Below are 12,493 nucleotides of genomic sequence, written 5' to 3' on the forward strand. Positions count from 1 at the left end.
GGAAGTGCTAATTTACTAAGGATATTGTGCAGTTTTAGCAGAAAGTGGATCATTTTGGAAAGACCCTAAAAAAGTATCCTTCCATCATCCATCACTGATGAATTGATGGATTTTGTGTAGTCTAGAAACACAGATACTGTGAAATATAGAACAATTGGAACTGCCTTCTGTTTTTTTTTATGTTGGAGGACACTCAGATTGGTTAACTATTTGTAATCAGGAAAAGGAGATGGGATTACACACTCTAGGAAGATTCATGATAGGAATTTAAGTAGGAATGAGAACCCATGGCCTGTATCAAACCTATTAGGAAACAAAGGCCATTTGGAGTAAGGAAAGACTCCTGTGGATATTTCATATAAAAGGCAGATATAGGAACAGTGCCTTGAAGTTACTGTGCTAAATACAATGGGTCAGGAGAGAATGTGGAAGAACCCAGAACAGAAAAGACTGATGATAACAGAGGATGTTGGAAAGTACAACTTGATTCCCATCATATGAGCTACTCTGATTCAATTCATACCAATTGTCTTCTTTAGAGCTCAGAAAATTCTCATGTGGAGTGTAGACACTGGAAGGGAGAGATGAGAATAGACACCATGACAGTATAGACCATACTGGCAACATAGAAGACACCTACTCGGTTGGAATTATTTTCTAATTGTATTGATGGGACACATACACGCTTATCTGTAGATAATCAGTTTGTAGATAGAGTCCATCTCCATAATGGCTCTTTTTTCCTCCTTTTTCTTTATTGTTAATTACAAAAGAAGCATGTATGTGTCATAAAAACTCAGGTAATCATTGAGGTATGTGGAAGGAAATCTGAATTTCTCCTACAATACTACCCAGTTTCTACTGCCAGAAGTACTCACTGTTTTCAGTGTGTTGTATAGCCTTTCTGAACAGTGCGTGTGTTCTCTCTTGATGAGTACTAACTCCACCCTTACTCAGAGCAGCTGCTCTGCCCGCATACCTTGCAGTATCTTCCAGAACACTTGACACGCTAGATCTTTTCACTGTATTTCTTTTCGCTGTTTGGTTTTGTTCTGCTGGCCTTGCGGCTTAAACTCTTGAGTTGCTGTCCCTGAGCTCTTTTTGCTCAAGGCTAGCATTCTACCACTTGAGCCACAGCACTACTTCCTGCATTTATTGTGATTAATTGGGGGTAAGAGTTTCACAAATTTTCCTGCCTAGGATAGCTTTGATCCTCAGATCTCAGCCTCCTGCGTAGCTAGGATTACAGGCATAAGCCACCAGCATCCAGCTAAGTCTGTTGCTTTATTCATCTACTTTTGGTAATACTGGGGTTCAAAGTCAAGGTTTCACATTTATTATATATATGCTTTACTTCTTGAGCTATCCTGCCTTGCAATGCTTCAACAGTTACAGTTTGCGTTATTTACATTTTTACAGAAAAAATGGAAGCCCAGAACTTTATGTGCTTATTAGAGCCACACAATGAACAAGTAACTGAATTGGATTTGAACTCAGATCATATCCTGAAAACAATCTCTTTCTCTTTATCTCTAGGACTGGGAAAAATGTGAGAAAGGAATAGCAGATTCACTGGAGAAACTCAGAACTTTCAAAAAGAAGCTTTCCCAGCCCCTCCCAGATCACCACGATGAACTCCACACAGAGCAAATACGGTGCAAGGTAATTAGCTGCATGGAGAGGAGCCCATCACCCACCCTGTGCCCAGTACTGTGCCAGAACAGGGTCTGCAAGAGCAGCCTCCATGTAGATGCCTGTGATGATTTATATGGGGATCCAAGATCTCAGGGGACACCTTAATGGCAAATAATTCTTAGCTGCCACTTGCTTTACTGATTTCTTGCAGTGGATGAAACTATAGTATTGTGTATAGATTACCCCGAGGAAGCAAAAGGACATTTAAATCATAGCATTAAAAAATTCAAAAGCTGGGTGGAGGGCAATCACAGCAGTCTTTCAAAACTTCCGTATTGGAAACCTGGGATGGTGGATCATACCTGTCATCATAGCTACTCAGGAGGCTGAGATCTAAGGATCACAGTTCAAAGCCAGCCCTGGCACTAAAGATTACAAGACTTTTTTTCATATGTTTTTATTGTAATTAATAGAAGGGTGACATTATATTCACCAGACAGAAGATGCATTACTTCACATACATTGATACCCTTTCTCATGTCTTGGTCCCCATTTCCCTCCCCTCACCCCCACCCCTCATCTTGTTTTCCCCCCTTTCCTCATCCTATTTCAAATAACTAAATAAATATATATACAATACATCAGATAACAAGGTAAAATACTGTAATAATATGAGATAACCAAAGGACAGCAAAAGAGGTGAGAGATAATATAGTACATTAAGGACAACAATCACTTGTTTCTATATTCTGGAGGTCCTTTCATTTAGTGTCATACTATATGGCCTTATATATCTAGGTTTTGCTCTGTTGTAAATCTCTGCTAAGAGAGCCCAAGCTTTCTACTGATTATGACAAATGAAGGAAACCATTGAGCCTATGTTCCTGGCTTACTTCACTTAATATGATTTTTTCTAAGTCTTTCCATTTCCTTACAAATGGGGCAATGTCGTTCTTTCTGACAGCAGCATGAGCACGAGACTCTTATCTGCAATTAACCACTAGAAAACTGGAAGTGGGGCTGTGGCTCAAGGGGTAGGGAAGTAGCCTTGAGCTGAAGAGCTCAGGGACAGCATCCAGGCCCAGAGTTCAAGCTCAATGATTGACAAAAACAAAACAAAACAACAACAACAAAAACCTTCCATATTGGAGAAATCACTCTGGTAGAAGGATTACCTTGGAAAATCTACAGATGGTGGCCCAGAGATAAGCATGTCCCACCTTCCAGACCCCCTCAGCAAAGAAAGCAAGAAAAATAGCTGACCTTAGTCAATGTAAGCAGTCATCCAATCCTTCAATTACTCGGGCCTGTAACTACTGCAAGATGGTAATCCACACCTCCAAACATATTTGGAAAGAAATCAATACAGACCACTCCCTGAAGCATGAGATCATGAAGGCCTGCATGATTTAGTGGCTGTAGGATTTACTGCGTGCACACCTGTGCAGCCAGGTAGAGTGCCTGCCTAGCAGTTCTCTGAAGAACAGTGTGCTGATCATATCAAAGAGACCATTAGAAGTTCTATCATTCAAGTCATCTATTTCCTCGACTCGTCATCTGTACATTATCGTTCTCCTTAAAATTTTATAAAAGACAATTTGGAAACATGAAAAAAATTGAATTAGGAAAGGTAGAAGGTGATATACTTTTCAACATGGATGGTTAAGGAAGGAAGGATGAACTCATTATCTTGTGGCATTACACCATGAAGTATGTGGCGGTCTCCTGCTGTGGTCGTGTATAATTGTAATTCCCACACTTGGGAGGTCATGACTTTGAACCTTTGCCAAAGAAAAGTATGTGAAGGTTATAAACATCAAAACAAATTTATTTTAAATCTGTGACCATAAATTTATATTAAGTAAGGCTTCTGATAGCCAAGACTACACACATTTTAAGGATTCTTTTTCTTTTTTTAAAATTTTTTGCCAGTCCCGTGGCTTGAACTCAGGGCCTGGGCACTGTCCGTGAGCTTTGTCAAGGCTAGAGCTCTACCACTTAAGCCACAGCACCACTTCCGGTTTTTTCTGTGTATGTGATGTCAAGCAATCGAACACAGGGACTCATGCATGCTAAGCAAGTACTCTACCACTAGGCCATACTCCGGCCCCTTAAGGATTCTTTTACCTAGCTGGTGACTGTACCAGTGTGATTTCAGCTGGCATGAGGTCATTCTGTTATTTCTGTTATTAAAAAATTGAAGTTTCTAAAAGTATAATAACTTTACAGATTTATCACATATTAGAGTTGTCTGAATTTAGAGGCTAGGTTTTAAACCAGACTGACATGTAGTAGACAGAATCAGAGACAGTTGTTTGCTTTTCTCTTTCTTTCTCTCTTTCCCCTCTTTCTCCCTCCCTTCCTCTCTTCTTCCCTCCTTCCCTCCCTCCCTTCCTTCTTAATTACTTCCTTCTTTCTTTTTCATCTCACTGTGTTATCTGAGGATTATTTTAAGTCAGGATTGTCTAGCCTCCGCCTCCTGATACTGAGATTACAGAATTGCATGACCACACCAACACTATCATTTCCTTTTTAACAAATAACTAAATCTGGATATTGGAACTGATGTGAAATAAGCAGTCTTTACATATACTTTTACCTAGCATAGAAATGTTGCACCTTTAGTTTACATAGATACTTTGATCTTTCAGCCAGATGCTCTGATTTTCTTTTATTCCACAAAATACATGAAAAATATCCGGCTGCTTTTGAGCTGGTAGATTGAAAGGATGTATTTCAGTCTAACTGCTACTCTGTCCCAAAATACTCTCAGCAGCAGAACAAAGCAATTATCTTGAAAATTCAAGCTAAAACCTTGTTTGCCTAAATTGCCTGGAAAGTTATCCACAGACGGTACCATTAATTACTTTTGCTTTTAGAAACTTGTCTCTGGTGTGAAGAGACAAAAAGAGAGGGGACAACCCATGCGAAATTCTCTATTCATACTCTAAATGAGCTGGCAGAGAACAAGAGTTACACAAATTGCAAGACTAGTCATTCGTCAAAGCACTGCAAAAACTAATGTCAACTCATTCAAATATTATTATAAGGATTTTCCCCCCTTAAATCATTTTGTGGAAAGGACAAGCACATAATTAGCAACTTAAATAAATCTCTGCTTCAGCAGACGTATTCAATGCATAAAGTCTTCTCTGTTGTGACGTGTAGGTTCACAGCACAGAATATGGCTGTTCATCATGCAGGGAAGTGAAGGTTCCATCTGGGCTGTTGTCCTTTAAAATATGCCATTGGTGTGATCAGTAGTTCAGGACTAGCAGGGGTTTGCAGCATCAGTTTAAAGAAGATGAATGCACCACAAAACTTCATTTATCAAAACGCTATCAAAAATATCTCAGTGAGCTGGTAAACACATAGAGAGTCTGAGAACAATTGTGCTCTGAGACCAGAAGCACTTGACAGTTTATCAGATTGTAGGAAATAAACAAAGCACACGATAAAGAGTGGGAGCGGCAGGAGATTCCAAAATACCACAAGTCACTGACAATAGTGGGCGAATCAAGGATTTTGTTTCAATCTAGGAATTAGAAAGTGCAGTTGGGACATGGACGGAGGACTTGTCAGAGCTGACACTCTTGAGGGATACGCTTTCTGCCTACATCAGTGCCGAAGACATCTCCATCCTTAGCGAGCGCATGGAGCTTCTGCAGAGGCAGTGGGAGGAGCTGTGCCACCAGGTAAGATGACGTCTTTGGGAGTAGCTCACCTTGGTGGAGAATCAGGGTCCACACGGGAACCCACTTGGTAATGCACCTCATAGATGGAGATAGGTTATTGCTAGCACAGTTCAGATGAGGACACCTGTAGTTTAACGTATTCTTTTCTCAGCCTTTCTCTTTCACTGGGTAACATAATACATGTTATGAAGCTGGATGCTGAAGGCTCATGCCTGTAATTCTAGCTACTCAGGAGGCTGAGATCTGAGAATTGTGCCAGTCCAGGCAGGAAAGTCTATGAGACTTTTATTCCAGTAAATCCCCAGGCAACTGGAAGAGGTAACGTAGCTCAAAAATAGTAGAATTCTAGCCTGGAGCTAAAAGCTTAGGGATAGCACCCAGGCCCTGAGTTCAAGCTTTATGATCAACATAGATAGATAGATAGATAGATAGATAGATAGATAGATAGATAGATAGATAGAATTATTTCTCATTTGGTAGATACTGGTGATGTCATATGTGCTCTAAACATGGAGGGAATGCTGGCTATGTTGTAGCATGCCTATCATCCTAGATGCTCAGGATGCACATAAGGAGGCTCATGATTTGAAGCCAGCCTGGGCAAGATGTTAGAAGGAACCCATCTCATCAGAGAAGCTAGGTTTGATGGCATATGTCTGTGATCCCAGCTACATGGGAAACAGGTAGGAAGATCACAGTTCAAGGACACCTGTGCACAAAACTGTGAGGATACTTAATAATGAGAATGAGTAATCTAGAAGATAATTAAAGCAAAAAAGGGCTGGGGTCATGGCTCAAGTGATACAGTGCCTGCTTAGTAACCACAGGCTCTGAGTTTAAACCTTAGTGCCACCCAAAAAAAAGTAGGGGGGGACATGGGAGATGACTTTGCAGGATGTGTTCATGATTTGAGTTGTGAATGTACACACAGCTCCCTGATCTCGATGAGCAGAAGGAGAAACCTACACGGACCTACTCCTACCAGTGGTAACACAGTAGTATTTCAAAATTCATTGGTCCGAAAGGAATACAAAACTGTGTCAGAAAGGCATTAGCATGATGCATCCTATAAAGAGAAGATATTCAGTGATGACAAATAGTAGGAAGTTATCACAGCATTATTTATTTTCCTTTGTGAGCCTATGCACTTGTGTTTCTTACTTTTGAGAAAAGTCTAACACTCCTTGCTGTACTCTCCTTAAACATATTGGATGAAATAAGGCACACTTAATTTCCTAGCTAATTGATGCCTACAACTGCCTCAAAGACATTAGACTTCAGGGTTAGAATTTGGCTTGTTTCCTGGGCACCTGAAACAGATGCCTCCATTTAAACCTTGTGTGGCTTCTCCAGCTGCTCTTTTCTTCCCCTCTGGTTTTCGTACCCATCCCATGCCACAACACCTGTGATATCATTCCATTCATAGGCTCCACCCCCTGTATTTTCTCAGTCTATGCCATCATGTGCCATGGATTCTTCTTATTCTGGCATTTGCAATCTAGGTCCAAGACACTCAGGCTCTTAGGTTCCAAGACCAATTCTGTGAATAGCCAGTGCCTACAGCAGCTAAGTGTTTGTTAGGTATTGTCAATAATGAAAGCAAAGCATTGGGTTTACGTCTTAATACTTACCTTCCTCTAGGGAGAAAATAGTGATAACATTTAAATGTTCAGAGATAAAGAGAGGCTTGGTTTTACAACACTGTTTTGACTGGAAAACTTGTGTGATAATGGCATGGAAGTAGCATTATTTCTAGTTCACTAGCATTCATATGTTAGAAAATTATCCACCACTAAGAGTCTGAAAAGACATTTCAAAAGTTGCTGTTGATCATCTGAAGAGATAAATACCTTTACCTATGGGGAAACCAAACCATGAAGAAAAGGAAGCTGACTCTATATCAGTCTAAAACCTGAGGCCTCAGGCCTTCTTATCTCACATTATTGTAGTCTTCATTATTTTTTTCATTGTTTTTGCCACTCCTGGGGCTTGAACTCAGGGCCTGAGCACTGTCCTTGAGCTTTCCTCAAGGCCAGCACTCCACCACTTGAGCCACAGCATCACTTCTACCTTTTTTCAACAGCACCACTTATACCTTTTTTTAGTGTATGCAATACCAAGGAATTGAACCCAGAGCGTTGTGCATGCTAGGCAAGCGCTCTACCACTAGGCCCAACTCTCAGCCCAATTAAATTATTTAAACCAGGAGACTTTAGCCCTGAGTTTCATAATGTTCTAGGAAGAAAAGAGTAAGTTACTAAGTCTTGAGTTAGTTATTTCCGGTGTAAAACCACCACAGGAAATTAGCCAGTGCCTGCTCTATCAGAAGAGTCATGAACTTCACTTAAGCATCCCTACTAAGCAGCAAGTGGTCTGTTCTGTTCCTTCCAAAGCAGCTGAGGAGAAGTGAGGAGTAGCTGGGACTACAGGTGAGCACAAAGCCTGTATGCTGTAAGTAAACATGGCAGAGCGGGATGGATGCATCAGAGAATCCCGAGGAGTGCGACATGCCTCCATACACCCATGGATTGTACCTGATCTTCTTCCTGTTTTTGTTTTTAAGACAGCGTGCAATTCTAGTTAAGCTGTTGTCACTGACTGTTGTTTTGTTTCAAATTGTCATGCTAAGACTCTGGACTTCAGGGAAGAATGCACTTCCTGCACAGCTGTCTCTGTGGGGGCAGCGTAGCATGATGTGCCGGTGGGAAGATGCAAATGTGTGTTGCACTGACAAGTCATTTGAGGGCTTTCATGGAACCCCAAGAAACAGATGGTAATACTCACAGACATACAGTCATCATATTAGATTTATAAACAACAACAAAAAAAACCCTGCTACCCACTTTTTGAATGTCCACCCTTAGAAAGCTTTGGACTCTGGTTTGTACCCAGGGCTTATAACTTATCACCTGCTTCTCCTTCAAGTTAGACCATTCTTCAGCAGCAAATGAGAGCAATGTATCTGGGGTGCACGATGGATACTCTTCCTGGAGAGAGTGAACGTGGGAGGGCCAAGGAGAATAAAGGAAATGCTCAGATGGGCCATGTCTAGAGTCGTGTAGTCATAGAAAACACAGCCAGCCCTGGGAAGCCTTCAGGACACACCAGTTCCCTTTCTTAAATGTGTGTCCTGCTGTCGGCTGTGTCCTGGCATGGAAGATGGTGCTTGACATGTTTCCTACATACAGATACTGTTTATGACACACAGGAAATGCTCCTGTAGTGCCCTGGGGGCCAGAGAAGTTCAGGGAACAAAGACTGGAGAAGATAGGCCTTGCTCCTCTCATCACCAAATGGTGAAGACAAGTTTTCAGTGTCAGCTGCCTGGGGGTCTGGGATCTTCACGTCCTATCGCAGCTGGCATCAAAGCCTTCACACTTCTTGGTGCTGTCTCTTCCTGACCATTCACCAGATGCCTCATCCTTGTTCCGTGGTCACTCTCCTTGTCCCTGGAAGGCAGATAGCCCTCTCTTATAATTGGCACCTCTCAAAGTAATAGGCAGCGTCACTTCTGTGGTGTTGGTGAGAAGAACCCTAGCATTTGCCCCTAGGTCATGGCTAATATTTGGAGAAGCTGCTAAGAGGAAGACACATTCACCCGAAGTCTGAAGGGCAGGAACTTCTGACCTTTCTGAGAAATTAGTCTCACATGATGACAATGTACTTAAGGCTGACAGCATTTGTTGTGCCAGAACTTTAACTATTGCCATGCTCCTGTATCTGAGGTTGAGTGTGTGAAAGGAAAAGGTTGTACCCACCAGAAAATTCAGTCTCAGTATTCTAGCTGTCTAGAGGCATGCTGTTCTCTGAGTTTGGGAAGGCAGTGGTGCTGAATGACTGTTCCATCTAGGTAGAGGTTAAAAGATGAAATTGGACTATAAAACTAATTGGGGAGGTAAGGCGTTGGTCCTGGAGACTGAACTCAAGGCCTCCCATTTGCAATGCAGGTACAGTACCACATAAGCCACTCCTCTGGCCCACACAAAACTTTTTAGCTTGTATTAGCTTTCTCTATTTGTAGCAGTCTTTGCTACAAGTGTGTTTGTGGACCTTTTGCTATTCTGCATTATTCTGACTCAAATAAAACGAAATGGTAAAGGAAATTTATTAATATCACCATTATTATTAAATACAATTATATAATTAATTATATATTTATGTCTACATAGTCTCATAGAAATGTATAATTATGATGATTAATTATAACTAGAATTAAATATTGTTATTAATGAGAAAATTTTTCAGTGATACCTAATCCAAAGAAGTGTTTACTTTAAAAGATCATAATTAAATCAAAGAAGTGCATTTCTAGGAGCAGAAGCTCAACAAGTATAATAGATTGATTGTGACACTCACTGTCTAAATAACTCCTGTGCCTCAGGTTAGCTCTGGGGAAGGTAGCCTGCTCATGGCTTCATTCCCAACACACGGGAAGAAATAAAGACATTTGTGTTTCAGTGAATCTTAACTTTATCTGCATTGTTGTTACGGCGCCAATCTTAAGTGAAACTAACAATCAGGAAACACATATGACGCCTGAGAAATATTTCCATTTTCATCTTAAAAAGGAGACTTATTTAAGTTGCATATAAAGTGAATGGAGAGATGAGGGAAAAATTACACATTAAATTTAGCAAAATGTGGCAAAATGTTTTAACCATTTTTGTTATATGATCATATATTGTGGGTGCTTAGAATATAATTCTTTCTATATTTATTTGTTTGAAATTTCCCTCAGTGAAGTGTTGAGAAGAAAAAAAGTGCTCAGGAAGGTGTTTTGTTCAGGGGAATTAATAAGATCGGTGGCATTGTTACTGTGTTCTGTGAAAGAACTTTCCAATTCTTGTCACCACTCAAATTGCCTTTTGTTTTGCTAATGTGTACCTCAGCTCATCTAGAAGCAATCTTTAGAAACTCAGTCAGCACCAAGAAACAAGAGCATTATGAAGTGAGAGACTTGTAGAATTGCAGAAAGGATTATCAAAAACCATGGAATGGATTCAGAAATCTTAGAACTCCATAATAAAGAACCATCTTAATTAGAACGTGAGCAAAGTGATTGGTTAGGTGTGATCCAAGGAAGATATTCAAAGGTTATATGAAAAGATCCTCAACTCCGTTAGCCATTAACCATTAGGGAAGATACCAAAGTTGGAAGTGGAGATGTGGCTCAAGTGGTAGAACCTCAGCCTTGAGCAAAAAAGCCATGCTAGAGTGAGAGGCTGTGCGTTCAAGCCCTCTTCCCTTCTCCATCCATTCTTTCCAACTTCCTTCTGGGTAGGCCACTCTCATTTAGTGGTATTTTCTCTGATCATGTATGAGTACTAAGCTGAACCAGTTGCTCTATGAAGGTGGCTTCGTTGGACTTGAGTAAGTATATGTGAACTTTGAAGAAAAGAAACAAGTGCCCATTGTTGATGCCAATCCATGACTGTTGCATTCTAAGACAGATCCTGCATTTAAGGAACCAGTAACTGAAAGTTATCCACAGCTATTGCCCACTTTAGTCCACTCGGTGCTGTGACTTGTCTCTCGTTAACCCTTTGCATCCCCTTCCACCTTCCATACTCCAGGCTTCCCTCAGGCGGCAGCAAGTAAGTGAAAGACTGAATGAATGGGCAATCTTCAGTGAAAAGAACAAGGAGCTGTGCGAGTGGCTGACTCAGATGGAAAGCAAAGTTTCACAGAATGGAGACATCCTCATCGAGGAGATGATAGAGAAACTCAGGAAGGTACGGGGTGCATGGCGGCTCCTGTTTCTGCTTTCCTCATGCTTAGGCATTCTTCCAACCAGGACAGAAGAAGGGCTTGAAATTTACCATCAGAGGAACATGGGATGGTGGGCATTTTGATATAAGCTAGAATCACATAGAAAGGCATCCGTAAAATGCAAAATCTAGAGAACATTTATAGTTTCTGGATAAATAGTTTGAGGGTCATTTACAGTCATTACATTTCTACCCTTTTTTGTTTTGGTTTGATTTTTAGTGAGATTAAAATAATCAGGGAAACTAAAAGGAAAAAGATATCTGTATCTATATCTGTTTATATAGATACGTCTAAATAGATATATCTATCTATAGCTCTAAATATTTTTGGTTCTAGATATCAAGAGATATCTTCAGTTTAGGTGTCTATCTGTATCTAGCTGGATTTGTATCCAGAAATGTCTCCATAGGATCGATAGGTAGTCAAATGGACTGCCGCTTAAAACTGCTTGTGATAGTGGGCACCAGTGCCTCAGACCTACCATCCTAGCTACTTGAGAGGCTGAGTTTAAGAGGATCACAGTTTGAGGCCCACCTACACACAAAAAAAGTCATTATAGCTCTTAATTAATGAAGACCTAGATGGAGTGGCACAAACCCATTATCATAGTTCCACAAAGAGTCTAACACGCATACCTATTTATGCCTCCAGACAGGAAGCAAGAACCTTCTTCAAAAAATAGCCAGCAACTTGGGTGCCAGGGACACACATTTATAATCCTTGCTACTCAGGTGGCTGGATGAAATCTGGAGATCAAGTTTCAAAGTCATCCCAGGCAAGACAAATCCAAGAGACTTTTGGCTTCAGTTGACCATTGAAAAGCTGGAGCTGGAGACATGGCTCAAGTGGTAGAGTACCAGCTATGAGGAAAGCCCAAAGCCCTGAGTTCAAGCCCCAGTATCAACACAAAAAATTTAGTTAAAAATGTTAATAAAGTAAATAATAATTAGACAAAAATTAGGGCTGGAGATGTGTCTGAGTGTGAGAGCCCCTGCCTAGCAGACACAGGGCTTTAAATTCAAACCCCAATGCTGGCACAAGTAAATGGATGATTTCGGTATTGTTTCTGCATTATTTTTTTTTGTTTTGTCAGTCGTGGGACTTGAACTCTGGGCTCTGTCCCTGAGCTCTTCAGCTCAAAGCTACCACCCTACCGCTTTAGTCATAGCACCACTTCCTTGTTTCTGTAATATTTTTAAACAAATAATCATTTCAATGTTAGTTTATGTTTCTCATATGTCATTTTAGTATATATCACTATCATTCACTGTATGCTTTATTTTTCCTCTTGTTCATTTCCTTCTGGAATGAAAGTTCTACTGGGCTGTCATGCTATGAAACATGATGTGTCTTTTACCCATTTGCTATTTCTCCTGGGCCTGATTTTATATAAG

The 12,493-nt window shown here is 40.6% G+C and overlaps 1 protein-coding gene across 1 annotated transcript in view; it reads left to right on the forward strand.

Moving 5' to 3' along the window:
- Positions 1-12,493, forward strand: part of Syne1 (spectrin repeat containing nuclear envelope protein 1) — a 364,140-nt gene that overhangs the window by 307,418 nt on the left and 44,229 nt on the right. The window contains exons 127-129 of the mRNA XM_090337945.1: positions 1,537-1,662; positions 5,175-5,330; positions 10,904-11,062. Of these exons, the coding sequence (XP_090194071.1) occupies positions 1,537-1,662; positions 5,175-5,330; positions 10,904-11,062 (441 nt within the window). The remainder of the gene's footprint in view (positions 1-1,536; positions 1,663-5,174; positions 5,331-10,903; positions 11,063-12,493) is intronic.

The sequence above is a fragment of the Megascapheus bottae genome, chromosome 8 (assembly GCF_031878675.1).
Source record: "Megascapheus bottae isolate mThoBot1 chromosome 8, mThoBot2.hap1, whole genome shotgun sequence".
NCBI classification, from domain to species: Eukaryota; Metazoa; Chordata; class Mammalia; order Rodentia; family Geomyidae; genus Megascapheus; species Megascapheus bottae.